At 66.3% G+C, this 16,075-nt stretch overlaps 1 protein-coding gene across 6 annotated transcripts in view; it reads left to right on the top strand.

Moving 5' to 3' along the window:
- The window catches only part of KIF1A (kinesin family member 1A), a 95,018-nt gene extending 84,001 nt beyond the window's left edge, over nt 1–11,017 (top strand). For all 6 annotated transcript variants that reach the window (XM_042995908.1, XM_042995907.1, XM_042995912.1 and 3 more), the window contains 11 exons: nt 2,700–2,814; nt 3,780–3,913; nt 4,895–4,956; nt 5,283–5,428; nt 5,700–5,900; nt 6,338–6,415; nt 6,961–7,085; nt 7,869–8,021; nt 8,580–8,772; nt 9,609–9,727; nt 10,080–11,017. In XM_042995908.1, the coding sequence (XP_042851842.1) occupies nt 2,700–2,814; nt 3,780–3,913; nt 4,895–4,956; nt 5,283–5,428; nt 5,700–5,900; nt 6,338–6,415; nt 6,961–7,085; nt 7,869–8,021; nt 8,580–8,772; nt 9,609–9,727; nt 10,080–10,122 (1,369 nt within the window). In that variant the 3' untranslated portion in view covers nt 10,123–11,017. The remainder of the gene's footprint in view (nt 1–2,699; nt 2,815–3,779; nt 3,914–4,894; nt 4,957–5,282; nt 5,429–5,699; nt 5,901–6,337; nt 6,416–6,960; nt 7,086–7,868; nt 8,022–8,579; nt 8,773–9,608; nt 9,728–10,079) is intronic.
- The last annotated feature ends 5,058 nt before the right edge of the window (nt 11,018–16,075 follow it).

Below are 16,075 nucleotides of genomic sequence, written 5' to 3'. Positions count from 1 at the left end.
AGGTCCCACATCGGGGGGGGGGGGCCACCGCCCTCTGCACCCCAAGCACACCTGCCGTCATCTGGGCGGGACCTCCCTCTGCAGAGGCTTCAGGGGCTCGGGAGTGTTGTTGGGGACCCTTCCTGCCTGGGGCTCCGGGGTCTGGCACCCACGGCTGGCTGGGGGCTGACCAGTGGTTTGGAGCCAGCTATGGGCAGCAGCTTGGCTATGCCAGGTCAGACCCCGGCCATCTTGGCACCTGGGGAGCGGTGCGGTGAAAGGTGCCATCCTAGGCTGTGGACGTGGGCCCAAGAGGGTCCCCACCCCCCGTCACCTCATACGTGAGACCCACAGGTTCAGGTTTTCGGAGAGATTCTTGGTCACTGGAGTCTCATCGGGGCGAAAGCCTGACGGAGGGCCTCCCGGCCAAGAGCACCTCCAAGGGGCCTCGGTGAGCCTTGTGGGAGGTGTGCCGTCTCTCCGTGCGGCTCCAGCCAGTTCTGGAACGGCCCACCTGGTCCTGGGCCGAGGCCCCTGGCTGAGCCCTGGGTCTCTGGCTGGCCAGACCGGGCTGGCTCTGGCTCCTCTGGAGTGTCCCGCCCGAGGCTGAGGGGCTCCAGACGAGGCGGGGACCCAGCTCCTGATGCCCGAGTAGGAGCCTGCCCTGGGAGGGGCACACAGAGAGTGCACGCTGGTGTAGAACCGTGCTGGTCCCCGATCTCGGGCCAGCGGTGGGGGCAGGCTGGGTCCACACGGCCGGAGCGCTTGCAGCGGAACGGAAGCCGGCGGTGTTCTTTAGCGACTTTTGAGGCGGGTGGACAGAGGGGACCGCACCGAGCTGAGGCCGTGGGCCCAGCTGGAGGGTTTGGGGCTGGCTGGCCTACTTGGGCGGGGGCCCCAGGCTAGCCGTCCCCGGTGTGTCATCGGGGCCTCTAGGAGGCGAGGACTAAGGATGATGACCCCCGGGCCCCGCCCTCGGCACCTTGTACTGGCTCGTTCAGCCCGCAGCACGTCTCCATGGGGCCCCAGTGCCTGCCGGTGGTCCGTCCAGGAAGCAGGGTACAGAGATGTCTGGCGAAGGCCCGGGGTCGAGCGGCTGTGCGGGAGCATTCGGAGCCCGGTGGTCCGGAGGGCGTTTGGGCCAGGCTGCCGTGGACCACCGGCCGTGCCTGCGGGCCTGCGGCGTCTGGGGGCCCCCGGGACCGAGGGTGTCCCTTTAGGTCTGGGTCACGGGTCCACGGGTACCCGCCTGGTCCTGCTGGGGTGGACCCAAAGCTCTCAGCGCAGACGCGGGGGGCCGGGGTCGGAGAGGGCCCCGCCCGCCGCCCCGTGAGGCGCTTCGGCGGCCGGCGGGACAGCACACACGCCCGCTCGCTGTCGGTTAGCTTGTACCCGGCCGTGTGACCGTGCTCGTTCTGACTTGTCCATCTCTTCTGTGTGTACGTGTGTGTCCTGGCTGCCTCCACCTTTAGCGTTTCGTTCGGAAATGACACTAGGTACAGCTCTCTTTTCTCTTCCGCGCTGGCTTGGTCCGTCCCTCTTCCGCTTTTCAGTCCCCTTTCTCCTGCGACGTCTCCCCTGCGCTCTCTGCCAGTTCTCCGGTCACCCCGCTGTCCTCACGTCCCTTCCCCTGGGTCTTTGTCCTCGGTGACGTGTGTGTGACAGCGGCCCTGCCCCGTCCCACTGCTTCGCCCCGCGCCCCTGAGCGTGTCACGGGGAGCCCGTCCGCGCCTCGGCGTGGCCTCGCTCCTCCTGGCCGCCCTCCGCGCCCCTGGGCCGGGCCGGCTCCTCGTGGGGTGGGGGTGGGGGGGGCCCGGTGGGGCCAGGGCGTGAGCCGCTGCCCGCGGTCTGTGTCTTTGAGGATGCTTGGATGGAAACGGGGCAAGGCTGGGGGCTGAGCGGCCACACTGTGGACTGAGGCAAATTTACCACCTCAGATAGGATCCTCGAATGCCCACCGGGCCTCGGACAAGAGTTTAGGAGCTCTGCCGGGTGGTTGAAAACAGGAGCTATCCTGTAATAGGAAACCCTGCCCCGGAGCGGAGGCCGCTGAAGGGTGTGATGTCCCGCCTCCCAGGGGCGGCTTAGGCTGCCCTCAGAGGGGCCACGGGCCTCCGGCTCTGCTCACAGTCTTTCTGGGTTCGAGATGGGGACAGGGAGCAGGGCCCACCACCTGCTCCGTGCTAAACCGAGAGGAGCCTGGCCGCGGGGGGGCGGGGGCGAGGCCATCTGCCCCGGGCCACCCCGCTTCCACTCCAAGTGTCCTCCCCCAAGGGAGGAGATGGGCCACACAAGGTTTTGGCAAACCTGGGCAGGTCGGGACCTCCTTACTCAGACGGGGCAGGAAGGGGCGGCCCCCTTCTGCCCTCTCCGCGTCTCTCACCCCTGTCTGCCCCCACCTCCCCTCCTCTCCCTCCCTCTTTCCCTTTGTTGCTGTGTCCCAGCCCGCTTGCCTCCTGCCCTCCCTTCCCTGCCCCCTCTGCCCCCGCCTCAGCGTCTGCGCTGCGGCTGCCCCGTCCGTCCGTCCATCCGCAGGGGAGTCCCCCACCCAGCCCGGTCCCCAGTAAGGAGGAACCTACTGTTCTCCTCCACCCGCCGCCCGGGCTTCCTGACCGGTGGCCCATAGGTCTCTCTGTCTGTGTCTGTCCGTCTGCATGTCCCCAGCCCACAAGCGCGGCCCGTGTGCTGCCACATTTGACCTTGTCTCTGCTTCCTTCCAGGACCTTTTACCAGTTTGAGGCCGCGTGGGACAGCTCCATGCACAACTCTCTGCTGCTGAACCGGGTCACCCCGTACCGAGAGAAAATCTACATGACCCTCTCGGCTTACATTGAGGTGAGAAATCTGTGCCAAGGGTGCACCCCCAAATCGCTGCCCCCCAAGTCTGAGATGCTTGCCAAGGGGCAGTGGGGGCCCTGGGTAGCCCCGGACAGAGGACTTGTCAAGTTCTTATTCAATCCACGTACTCCTAATGGCGCCGTTCCCCCTCCCGGCACTACGTTCAGTGAGGCTTTGACCTCGGGGTTGCGGGAGGCCTGCGTCCATGTTCCGGGCAGCCTGAACCAAGAGCCTGCCCAACCCCGTCCCCGGGGTCTTGCGCTGTGCCTTCCCTGCCAAGCACAGCGGGTGGCCCGGAGCATGGGCGTTGCCAGCTGGGTGCAACAGCGAGGACCCAGCAGCCCGGAGGGTGGCGGCTGGTGGCACGGTGGCACCCCACCTCCCCTCCCAGCCCGATTGCTCCGGCTGTGGGAAGGGAGCGTCCCGACTGCCTCTCGGGGTGGCGGTTTGCTGGGGAAGCACTGGCTGGGCCCTGCCGCCGTGAGTCCCGGCCCACAGCGGCCCTGCCGGCACCTGCTGTTGAGCTGCAGGAAAACAAGAGAAGCAGCGGTGTGAGAAACGGCGTGTCAGGGCCCCGGGAAGTCATCTAGAGTTAAAATGTGGGTGGGAAGCCAGGATCTGGTTTGCTCTTCACAGGTGTTTTTGGGAGCGTGTTGCCCCATCCCGTGGCAAGGTGGCGGGGGCCTGACAGGGTGAGGCCTGTGTCTGGGACCTTCGGGGTCCCCGGCACCCACGCCAGCCCTCTGCGGCCCAGGGAGGCGGGGCCCTGGCTCTCTCCCGGCGGTCTCCTGGGGGGGGGGGGGGCAGGGAGCTCGCACCTGGGTGGGGGGCCAGGGCAGAGACCCACGAAGGTCTGGGGCTGTCAGTCAGTGGCTTGTGCGCCCCGGGAGGTTAGAAGGGGGCCTGGGGCCCGGGTGCCGCGGGGTGCTCCTGCGCCTGAGCCCCCCTGCCCCCCACTGCAGATGGAGAACTGCACCCAGCCAGCCGTCATCACCAAGGACTTCTGCATGGTCTTCTACTCTCGGGATGCCAAGCTGCCCGCCTCGCGCTCCATCCGCAACCTGTTTGGCAGCGGGAGCCTGCGGGCCTCGGAGAGGTGAGCCTGCCCTCGGGGGGTGGCCCAGGGGTCTGCTGTCCGGCACTCTGGCCCCAGTGAGGACAGACCAGACTCTGCACGGGGAGCGGCTGGCGTGTCTGGCAGAGGCTCGAGTGACACGCCGGCTTCAGGCGGGCCCAGACCAGAAGGCAGAGTGGCCACTGTCCCAGCCAGTCCCCTGCATTCAGAGCCTCTCACCTGCCCCTGATGTTGGGGTCAGTGGAGGCCATGGGACACAGATGGCACATTGAGGGGCGTGAGAGAGCCCGAGTCTGCCCACAGGCATGCGGGAGAAGGCCTGGGGGGTTTGCCCTTCGGCCCTCCTGTGGGTGGTCCTGGGCCCGCTTCCCCGTAGGACCTCAGGGCCGTGCCATCAGGCCTGGGGGCTGCGACTGGAGAGAGGGCATTCTGGACAGGGCCTCTTGCCATTGGAGGCTGGCAGTGCCCGAGGGAGGAGAGTGTCAGGCCCAGGCCCGGCCCTCCCTTCTTGCTCTCTGACCTGTCCCTGCATTCCTGGGGCGGGGAGGGGTGGTGAACGAGAGTGTCACGGCAGTGAGGAGAGACCACCAGGCCACCTGTGCTCACCTTCGGTGAGGCTCCCCACGCTGTCTCATGGACCCCAGTGTGCGGGACACCTGGGCACAGCCAGGAGGACAGAGTCTGGGGCTCAGGACTTAGTGGCCTTGGGCTGGCTGTAACCCGGCCACGCAGGGTCACCTAGTGAGCACGGGATACCGCCTGCGAGCCTGGCTCCCCCCTGTGCAAAGGTTCGTGGCGCGCACTTGGCGAAATCGCGGTCCCTGGCAAGAGGGGGCCCGGAGGGGTCTGGGAAGGGGACCGCCCACACGTGGCTGCAGCTCAGGGCCCCCGCGGCCCCGCGCAGGGCCACCCAGCATGGGCTCGCAGCAGGACCGGTGCCAGCTTCGCATTTGATCGGCCCTGGCCATGCCCGGTGCCCACCCGCCTCCCCTCTCCCCGCAGCAACCGCGTGACAGGCGTGTACGAGCTCAGCCTGTGCCATGTGGCCGATGCCGGCAGCCCAGGTAGGCGCCTGGTGGGGGGGGGGGGGGGCGCTTGGTTAGGAGTCAGGGTTCCCCGGGGTCCCTCAGCTAAGCCGCCGTTTTGGGGGGCCCTCACTTTCGAGACTCACGTGCTCACCTTTGCGCTTCGGGAGTTGTTCTGAGAGGCCGGAGGACCGTGAGGGGAGAGGCCGCGCGGGGGGCGGGCCCGGCGGCCGCCGTGCCGGATGACTTCCTGTGGCCGAGGCTTTCCCGGGGGGCCGGCCTCCCTCCGTGGACAAGTCCCCACGGGGGGGCCCGAGGCCTGGCGCCAGGGCGCGGATGTGGCCAGACCGGCACCCCCTTTCCAGGGATGCAGCGGCGGCGGAGGCGCGTGCTCGATACGTCCGTGGCCTACGTCCGCGGCGAGGAGAACCTGGCGGGCTGGAGGCCCCGGAGCGACAGCCTCATCCTGGACCACCAGTGGGAGCTGGAGAAGCTGAGTCTCCTGCAGGAGGTGCGCTCGTGCTCGCCGGGCGCGGACTGCGGGCCGCAGGGCGCACGGGCGGCGTGGGGGGGGGGGCTCGGGTGTCCGTCAGTTCCACCCCCCGCCGACCCCAGGGCAGCCGCGCACCTGCGGGGGGAGGGGAGGGCAGCGCGCTGGCTGCTTCGAAGGGCGGCTGCGGGGCTGGGGCTCGAGGCCGAGTGCCGGCCGCGCCCCAGGGAAACGGCGGGCGCTGTGGGCCCGGTCGCCCCCGGGGCTGAGCTGCGCTCCGGCTCTCGCGCAGGTGGAGAAGACCAGGCACTACCTGCTGCTGCGGGAGAAGCTGGAGACCACGCAGCGGCCCGGCCCCGAGGCGCCGTCCCCCGCCTGCAGCGAGGACTCCGGCTCCCACGGCCCGTCCGGCCCCTCGTCCCCGCTCTCGGCCGAGGGCCGGCCGGCCCCCCTGGAGGCTCCCAACGAGAGACAGCGGGAGCTGGCCGTCAAGGTGGCTCAGGCGGCGCTGCTGTGACCCCGGCCCCCCCCCCCCGGGGGTGACTCCGCCCCGTCCCGTCGGAGCAGGGGCGGGGAGAACGAGGGGTCCCGGGAGTCCCCTCGCCTACCCCTCGGCCGCCCACACTGGAATGTGTCAGCCTCCCCCGAGCAGTGACCTGCTTCCCTGAATGCCTACGCTGACCGGCGGGAGCCTACCCCCTCGGCCCGGAGCTGGCTCTTTCTGCCGCTTGGCTGACGGCGGGCAGCGCTGCCCACCCCCCGTCTTTGCCCTCGGCCCCCAGCCTGCTCTGAGGGGCCTCCCCGGCTCAGCCGTCACCTCGGAGGGTGGAGGTGCCTGGGCCCCCGGACGGTCACCCACGTCAGGGGCCGCGCCTGGGGCGGCGCCGGGTCCGGGGGCCTCCTGACCCCGGGCATTTGCTCCTCTTGCAGTGCTTACGCCTCCTCACGCACACGTTCAACCGAGAGTACGCCCACGGCCACGTGTGCGTCAGCGCCAGTGAGAGCAAGGTGGGCAGAGAGGGGCCACCCCCAGGTCATCACGGGGCTGTTGTCACCAAGAGGAACTCACAGTCGTGCCCGGAGAAGGAGACAGGGGTTTTCCCAGAAGCATACTGTCGTAGCCAAGGGCCCCGTCTCCCTGTGCCTGGGGTCTGTGGAGCACAGGGGCCTCCCGGCCTGGCCCTCACCCAGCTGCCTCTGTCCTGGGCTGGTCAGGCCCCGTCCCCGTGGCCATCCTTCCTCTACCAGGGGCCGGATCCCGGTCCCCAGAGCCAGCGTGGTCCCCGTGCTGCCCCACCCCCCTCGATCCGGGGCCTGCCGTGCGCGGTCTCTGCTCAGTCTCTGGCCCATCGCCGGTCGCCACCTTTGACGTGTGTAGGGGCGTGAAGGGGCCAGGGGCAGGTCGAGGGGGGCTGGGAAGAGGGTCTGGCCTGCAGTTGGAATGGGGGGTGCCCCAAATGGAGGTAAAAGGTGAGCAGGGGCATAGGAATTAGCCACCGCAGGGGCGTCCCCACTCCGCGAGCCCCACGCCGAAGGCCCACTGTCCTCCACAGCTCTCCGAGATGTCTGTCACCCTGCTTCGGGACCCATCCACGTCCCCTCTGGGGGCAGCCACGCTCACACCCTCCTCCACCTGCCCCTCTCTGGTGGAGGGGCGGTACGGAGCAGCTGATCTGAGGTGAGTGAGCTCCAGGCTCCGGGAGCAGCTTCCAGGGCCGAGAACCGACCGATGACCTCGGCCGTGACTCAGGCGCACAGTGCAGGGAACGTGGCGCGCGCGTGGCCGGGCACGAGGGACGGCCACAGGCGTCTAGCGCAGGGCCAGCTGGAAGGGATCTGCCCCGCGCCCTGCCCTGGCTGGCGCGGGCCCCGCCCATCTCCGGTTGTGTTACTTTTCCGAGGCCAGTTTCTGCTGAAGGGTAGATTTAAAATGCACTGGGGACGAAAACCGGGAACGGGTCAAACCGGCACAAAAGCCAAACCCTTTTCGGGGGCAAGTGCTGGTATAATAGTCAGTAGGAAAACCGGCAGTGAAGTAGCTTGGAGACCCACGGGCCTGCCGTCGTGCTGATGGCTGGTGTCTGCTCAGCTTTACCAGCACCTCTTACGCCCGGTCCCTTAGACTTCAAATCCCTCAAGGCATCCACGTTTTCTTCTTAAAATAAAAAGGCATCCAGCCCTCTGGGCCTCATCTGAGACGGGCCTGGGCTCAGCCGGGGAGCTGAAGAGACAGGGGTCCGCTCTCACAGGGGCGGGGAGCAGAAAGTGCCAGGAGAAGGGCGGTGGGTCTGGCGGCCACGCCGGACCCTCCCCGAGCTCCAGCTGTGGCTGTGGCCGGGCAGACCCTGGGAGGTGCCCATGGGGCCGGCTGGGTGTGGGAGGAAGCCCGGTCCCACGTGGCTCCCCGGCCCAGCGGGGACTCTCCCTGCAGGGGTGCAGAGGCTTCGCTTTGCTTCCCCAGGACCCCGCAGCCCTGCTCCCGGCCGGCCAGCCCAGAACCTGAGCCTGTGCCCGAGGCAGATTCGAAGAAGCTTCCATCCCCTGCTCGGGCCGTGGAGGCAGACAAAGAGCCCCCGCGCCTGCTGGTTCCTGACATCCAGGAGATCCGGGTCAGGTGTGTGCGGGGTGCCCTGCCCCAAACCGGGGCTCTTCTAAAACCACCCGGCCAGCTCTGTCCCTGACCCAGGCCCGGGGACAGCGCCACACTAGGGAGGCAGGCAGGCAGGCCACCCCTGACCTGGGGCAGGAGCAGAGAAGGAGCAGACAGCAAAAGGGCAGGAGGGGGCCGGGGACCTCGCGGGCACCTCTGCGGAAAGATGGTTTAATGCATCTGCGAGTTATCAGTTTGGCCTCTGTGCCAGATGCCTGCCTGGCCCTTGTGGCCCAAGAAGGCCACCCTCCACGGGTTGTGGTCACGGAACCCCATGTGACAGCGAAGGCGGCTGCAGCTTTTTTTTTAAAGTTTCTCCTTTTCACAGCTGGAGAAACTGAGGCCCAGAAATAGGTTGGTGGTTCTGGTCTCTGACCTCCCAAGCTGGGGTTCTACCGGGTACCCCATAGCCCCTGAGCCCCGGCCGGTACCGCCACGGGCCTGGTGGAGGGTGGTGGGCCCCACCGTGAGACCCCCACTGACCGCCAGGAGCACATGAGCCAGCAGGCGTCCCTCCTGCAGCCCCATCGTCTCCAAGAAGGGCTACCTACACTTCCTGGAGCCGCACACGGCCGGCTGGGCCAAGCGCTTCGTGGTGGTACGGCGGCCGTATGCCTACATGTACAACAGTGACAAGGACTCTGTGGAGAGGTTCGTGCTCAACCTGTCCACCGCCCAGGTGGAGTACAGCGAGGACCAGCAGGCCATGCTCAAGGTACAGCCTTGGAAATGGGATGGGCGGGTCCCGGGTTGGCCAAGGCCCGGCGAACCCCCGGCAGGGCTGCGGGACGTGGGAGCCGGGCCCCGTCCCCCGTAGGCCCGTTTCCTACTCGCTGCCAGACCGAGGTCCCCACGTCCTGTCTCTCACAGGGTCCCCCTTCGGCCCTCCCACGGGGCACCTAGTCCTGGTGACGGCCAGCCATGGCTGTGGTCCACAGATGGGGCGAGCACTGACCCATTCCCCAGGGACACCCTGGGTCGGGGGCTCTGAGCCCCACGGGGCCGGCCATGTCGGGGGCCTGGGAACACGGCCTTCCTGTCCCCTGGCTTTGCCCTGCCCCTCTCCGAGCCAGCAGTGACCCTGGCTTTGCCAGACCCCTACAGCACCCGCTGGCCGATTTCTGATGCCCTGTGGTGGGGGGTGGGCACGAACTCGGCGTGCCGCCCACGCCTGCCCCACCCAGGGCTCAGGCTCAGCAGGAGAGGCCGGCACGGCAGCGGAGCCAGAATCGCGGGGGAAGGAACCTCGGCCCGGGAGGGGTAGATGCATCCCAGGGGACCACGCAGAGCAGGCCACAAGGGAGACCTGGGGCAGGAAAAGACACAGGGTGTCCCCACCGCAGAGCCTTCCGCGAGGGGGCCGCCCCCGTGTGGGTCAGACCGGGCCGTGTGCGCTGCGGCTGTCTCCTGCGGGTTTTTCTTTCCTGCCCCCTCGCCCCTGGGATGTCCCGGTGGCGCCCCTCCCCTGCCCCCACCCATGCCCCACGGTGACCACCGCGTGCCAGCCTGGCGGAGGCCTCGCGCCGTCTCACGGCAGCCCTGCCTTTGCAGACACCCAACACGTTTGCCGTGTGCACGGAGCACCGCGGCATCCTGCTGCAGGCCAACAGCGACAAGGACATGCACGACTGGCTGTACGCATTCAACCCCCTCCTGGCCGGGACCATACGGTACGCGGCTCCCCCTGCAGGTGGTGGGAGGGCACCGCCCCCGGGCGCGTTCTTGAGGACGTTAATGCCTAATTTGTGTCGTTGCTGCTGGTAAAGCGTGTGAGCCCCTGAGATGTTCAAAACGTACTCGCTCCTGGGGGCAGGCCCTCACGCGGTTGCAAACACAACTCACGGTCAGGCCTGGGCACAGCGAGCCCTGGCAGTGGGACCCCCGCCCCTCCTGCACCGCTGACTTGCAGAAGGCAGGTGGGCGACTCCTGAGCCCGGGTCTCCGAGTGAGCAGGGAAGGAGGGGGGGCGTCCGCCGCCGAGAGGCCAGCATCCCGACCCCCGCTTGTCTCCACCTCCCGCAGGTCCAAGCTGTCCAGACGGCGGTCTGCCCAGATGAGGGTCTGAGCCGGAGCCCCCCGCGCCCCCACGACAGCCAGCAGGCCAGCCCCGCCCCCAGTCCTCGTCACCATCCGTCATGTCACACGCGCCCAGCCTGCCCCCACCAGCCAGCCAGCCAGCCAGCCGGTCTCCTGTTGGGGACGCTGCGCGGGGCCCCACAGAGCGCCACCTCTGGCCCGGGCGCCTGCACCGCAAGACCTATCCTGCCCCGAGCAGAGGCCACGTTCTGTCTTCTTTCGGAGCGGTCCCCGGGTGGGAGCGGCTGGGAGGTGCCAGAGAGGCCGGAGGGCACAAGTCAGGGGCGTCGCTGCCGTTCTGATATTTTTTTAAGCATAGACAGACTTATAATTAATATACATTAGTTTAGTGACACCGAAACAGGCCACTCAGAAATTAACTATAAGACTGTGTTCTATTTATAAGTATTTATTTCTAATGCCTTCACATAGACCCGTAGGATTCGGATGGACCCCGTCCCCTGCTTGTTCCCTCTCTCATCCCCAAGCCTCATAGGGAAGACCACGGTGAAGAGGCGTCTGCACAGGCCGGGGCACCACCTGGTTGGCACCACGGGGGCGCGTCCACCCAGGACCGAGCTCAAGCTCATGGGGGAGGCCTTCCACCCGGGGTGCGTGTGTGTGTGTGTGTGTGTGTGTGTGTGAGCATCAGGGGACCCGGCGCCCGAGGTCCAGGCCGCGAGGGGGGTGGCGTGCACCCTCCCAGCCGGAGGTAGAATCTGCGTCTCACCCGGACAGCAGCCTCTGAGACGCGACCCCGCGGGCAGTGCCGGCAGCTTCTCCCCAGGAGCGTGCGGGCATGAGGGGGACCAGGCAGATGGGCCCCTGGGCTGTGGGGCTCTCCCGGCAGGGACAGCAGGGGTGGTGTGTCCAGGCCGGCAGGGTGCAGGTGGCGGGGGCGGGGGGGGGTCCGGGCGGTGGGGGGCTGGGGGTGCAGCTTCTCAAGCTCCAGATGGTTCCCGGGAAGAAGGTGTGTGGCTTCCCCTCTTTGCCCCGAGAGAGGAGTGTCTGTGAGTCCCAGTGAGAAGATTCCACGGGGTCAGGGGAGGGCAGCCAGCAATGGGGCCCCCGTCACCAAGGAGGCTCCCCTCTCCTGCACCTGAGGGCGCTGCCCTTGTGTTGCTGCAGTGTCCGATTCGTGCCCCCAGGGACTGCACGGCCCAGGCCCGGCCGCCGGGGCAAGAGCCTGCCCCGGGCTGGGAGTCTGGCCAGGCACCACACCCGGGCCACAGACACATCAGAGAAACCCCGGGGCCTGGGGGGTCTTCGGTGACCTGTTCCCTTGCCCGCAGCCGCACGTGGCCTCTTTCTAACTCCGGTCAAAACAGCAACCGATCCATAAACCCCTGTCCCGCCACGAGCAGGTTCCGCTCGGAACCTGGGCGTCCATGCCGTTCTCTGGTGCCTTCCGTTGCCTTCGCCAGACCCTGCAGGGCACCCCAGTGACCCCCCACTTTCCCACTTGGTTCAGATCACCTTGTCGCACCCCGGCCAGTGGTCTGGGGCCCCCTCAGCCTGGCTGTCCCCAAGCGGCACTGACGAGGCCTGTGGATATTGTACGGGTTCCGCGCCCTGAGGCCCGAGGTGTGCGCGGCCTCTTTCCTCTAGGGGTGCGCGGGCGTGGCTCCCACACTAAGCGACCAGGTTTCGGTTGGAGGCTTCCCTTTGGGAAAGTTATCCCCCCGATAACTTGAGCTTCGCCCCAGACGTGGGACCAGGCGGACGGGCTCCCCCATCTGAGCGCCGTCTGGCAGCCGCGTCTGGCTCCGCCGGCCGCGCCGGGCCGCTTGGAGGCTGTGAGCGCGCCTTTCCCGTGGCTGGTCTGGGCAGTGCATCAGCGGTCACTTCCACCCGCTGCTCCCCTCGTCCCGGTGCTCGGAAGGCACCACTGATGGCATCGCTCCATCGGCAGAAAACGCGTCCGAGGAGACCACATCTGTGGGACGCGGGGACCCAGCGGCCTTCTTTGGGGACCCCCAGAGGAGGCCTCGCATCCTGGACAGAGAGCAAACGTCCGGAGACCGGACGCTCCCGGGCCGAGACGCAGAGGGCAGGGGTATGGCACAGTCCAGAGCAAGCATTTATTCTGGCTCCTGTGATGGCCTTGAGGGCAGGGAGGGGACCAGGGAAGGAGGACGTGGTTCCTAGATGAGTTGGTTCCCGACAGCCCCCCTTCCCGCGGGGAGACTGGAGGTGCAGGGCCCGGGCCGCAGGCCACCCAGGTCAGCCAGCCTGGAGCCGCGGCCTGGGGAGGCTCCGAGGCCCCCGCACCCGGGGCGCAGGGGTCTGAGGCCAGCCAGCCTGCAGAGCACCTGCCTCGTGGGGCTGAGGGAAGGGGGACGCGCCCCATACGCGGGAGCCTCCACAGCCATGGAGGTGCCCCCAGGACCGTTTGATTCTGGCCCTGGTGCCCGTGCCCGCGAGCCAGGTGTGGGCCACGTGGACCCCCTGTCCCCTGCCAGACCCTCGGAGTTGGTGGGGAGAGAGATCCGAGTCAGAACACCTGGTCCCTTGTCTGTCCTGCCAGAAGCTACCCAACGTGTCACGTCAGAGGGGACGGCACTTAGCAAACTGGGCCAGTCTTCACATCTGTGATGAGGGAGGCTGCTGTTTCCCAGAGGAAGGTCAGGCCTGGCTGTGGCTGTGATTTCTCACCAAGTGGGGAGGGAAGAAAGATCCAGAAAGCCATCTCTCTGGGAGTTTTTTTTTTTAACACCTGATGGCACTCGTTTTGCTTTGAGGGATAGCCGTCCTCACCCAGAGAAGCTCTCTGTCTCCTCCAGGGAGAGGGGGAGTCCTCCCGCTGATCCGCTGTGGTCCCAGGAAGGGGGCGCTGGGCTCCAGGCTCCAGTGTGACCCAGCTGGTGCCCAGGGGTGTTGACACGTTCCCAAGTTCCAAGGCTTCCGTGTTCCGAGTAATCACTCCTAAGATGCCAACGTTTCGGTCACCGATCACACACACGCACACACACGCCCCGGGTGGTTGCAAGGAGGCAGCCTCCCCCTCCGTCCCGGTTCCCCCTCCGCACCTGCCGGGCGGGCGTGGCGAAGCACTCGGGGAGAGTTCCTGAATGTCGCCAGTGGTTCGGGCGTCAGCGGATCGCAGTGCTGGTCCTCCGTCCGCCCCCTCCGGTGCGGGACCCCGGAAGGCGCCCTCCTTTTACCCCGGGGACCAGGGAAGTGCCCCCAGGGATCAACAGAGTCTATGGCTTCTTCCAGGCCGGTGCTTCCCGCAGCTGGCCGTCCCCCGCGTCCCCCCGTAGCTTGTACATATGTGGTTGTGTGGCACACCCTGGCCCCTGCACTGTAACCACCATCCTGACGTAACGACTCGAGTTCCCTGACGTCCTAAACCTGAGTGTTAGGCTCTAGGCTCCTGTACTGTGTGTGTGCACTTAAGAATCTGTCCAATTAAGAAATAAATGTGGCTCCTTATGCAACATCAGACCCGCGGGTGTCCACTGTGGCCTTGTGTGTTAAGTCTGTTCGATGCGACCAAGAATGGCCCCTGGGGTCAGAGGTCCAGCACTGTCCAGAGAGCACCCACTTCCCACACCGGTGAGGCAGGGGGGAAGAGAGCCTGGAGGGGTGTGAGGGGCGATGGTCACGGGAGCACCCACCTGCTTCCCTCGGCACCCGGCCGCACCTGGCTGCGTAAGCTACGTGCCCAGGCAGCCTCAGCTTTTCTGTACGGTCAGCTTCACCCGGTACCAAAACCACACGACGATATTGCAAGAAAATGAAATGCAAACCAGTGTCCTTCAGCGACACAGAAAACGAGTATCTTCGGTAACGTTTTGCCAAACCGAATCTACTAACTAGAAGGATAATCCCTCGTGATCGGGTGGGGCGAACCTCGGGAATGTGGGGTTGGCTCAAAAACCCATCAGTGTGATTCACCATGTTAAGCCAACAAAAATCTGGTTGAAAATCAGGAAAATCAGAAAATGAGAAAAATCGCTACAGACACAGAAAAAGCATTTGACCAAATTTAACGTCCGTTGCTAACTGAGCCTTTACGTGGACGATCACGTCCTCAGCCTGACAAGGCACGTCTCTCAGCAGCCCACGGCTAACACCATCCTTAAGGGCAGAGTGGGAGTGGGAACCCTCAGGACCGGGAGCGAGACAGGACGTCCTCTGTCAGCAGCAGTTGAAAGGAAGCAGACTCGGACACAACAGGGTCCGAGCTCCCCCGACACCCCCCTCGGGAGGCCGCCAGGCTCAGCAGTGTGGCCACCGCTGCAGTCGCGCGCCGTCGTCCTAGAGAACGCGGTGACAACGGAGGAGTGAGCACCTGTGATGGCCGCCCGTCCCCTGGCTTTATCCCTCTGCCCCCACGGCGTGCAAGTTGGCCCCGAGACCGTGTGCTTTGCTCTATTTAAGTTTTATCTAAACGTTAAAATGATGGGGCGCCCGGGTGGCTCAGGCGGTTAAGCATCTCGGCTCACATGATCATATGATCTCACGGTTCCTGGGATCGAGCCCCATGTCGGGCTCTGTGCTGACAGAGCAGGGCCCGCTTGGGATTTTCTCTCTCTCTCCCTCTCTGTCTCTCTCCGTCCCTCCCCTGTGCGTGCTTGTGCGAGCATGCGTGTACGCGCTTTTTCTCTCTCCCTGTCTCTCAAAAACAAATATAAATAAATAAGTAAATAAAAGTTAAACTTAGGCAAAAATAAAGATTGAACTCACGCTGATCGCTCAGCATGAATAGCCACTGAGCATTAGCCAGGCTTGTGCTCTCGGTGATGTGCTTCCTGGGTCTGAAACCACTTTCTGTGAGTTCTGACTGGGCCAGGCCCACCCCCACCCCAGTTGGAGCAGGGGGTTGGAGGGTGGAAGGGCGTCTGCGTGATCGCTGAGGGAGCCCTGGCTTCTCCGCTCACGGACTCCAGGGCTCCACCGGTTCCCCGCTCCTCCGACAGGGCGGGACCTTAAAGGAAAGAACAGGCCCCTTGCCCCCCACACCCCTTCCTGGGGCTGGGGTCTGGACGGTTGTCTGCCTTCCAGGGGGAGCAGCAGGCAGAGCTCCTGTGGGGTTAACCTCACCCCTGCCCCCTGGGGCCCAGGCCCCTTCCCCACCTCCAGGAAAGTTCTGGACCTCAAAATCCTCTACTGGGACAACCGGAGGAAAGGCGGCATCTGTCGCCCATGCTCTGGACCCCCCTCCTAGCTGTCAGTCTCCCCTGCGTCCACGCAAAGGGAGGCTGCCAGGGGGCGGGGGGAGCCCTTGGACTGGAGCCACACAAACAAAAGGAGGGTCAGGGGGGCGGAGGCTGGGCCAGAGGTGAGCCCCCCTCCCACCCCCGCAGGAAGCCTGGCTCTCAAGGAGGCGGAGCTACCGCTGGGCCCCCTTGTGAATGTGTGCACCTGCTCCAGAGGGGGCCGCGGTCCAGAGCTGGGCCCTGCTGAGCAACCCTGCAGTGCTGCAGGTGACAGGGCCATTTGGGACACGTCCAGGACTTTAGTCACGGTCCCCCGGGAGTCAGGCGCTCTCAGGGGCCCCCTCCTGGTGACGTCATACCCAGCCCTTTCTCCAGTAGTCTTGCTCAGCTGAACTCCTTGGAAGGAAGTGGGTGGCCGGCCTTCTCTTGAGGGGCAGGGGGGAAGCAGGATAGGGAAGGCTTGTGAGAGAGAGGGGTCGGGTGCTGCTGCAGGCCTTGGGGACCCCCAGGTGGGCACAGGGTGAGGGTAGGAGGGGCAGAGGCGTCACCCGTACCCCCAGCGGTGTCTGGACGGTGGGGCCTTTGCGTTGCGGAAAGCCCACCTGCTGTGCTCAGAGCCCATCTCCATGGCTCTGTCTGTCCATCTGCGGGGCACGGGGGTTGGGACATGGGGTAAGGGGACGAGGTGCCCATCTCCCACTGGCCCACCCGCCCCGCTGATCTCCCCGCCCCACTGTGCCCACTGCCTTGGGCCTGGTATGTCCAGGAGACCTTGAC

Source organism: Panthera tigris, chromosome C1 (assembly GCF_018350195.1).
Source record: "Panthera tigris isolate Pti1 chromosome C1, P.tigris_Pti1_mat1.1, whole genome shotgun sequence".
NCBI classification, from domain to species: domain Eukaryota; kingdom Metazoa; phylum Chordata; class Mammalia; order Carnivora; family Felidae; genus Panthera; species Panthera tigris.
Note: the sequence above shows the minus strand (reverse complement) of the source record. Positions and strands in the feature narration are given on the sequence as shown.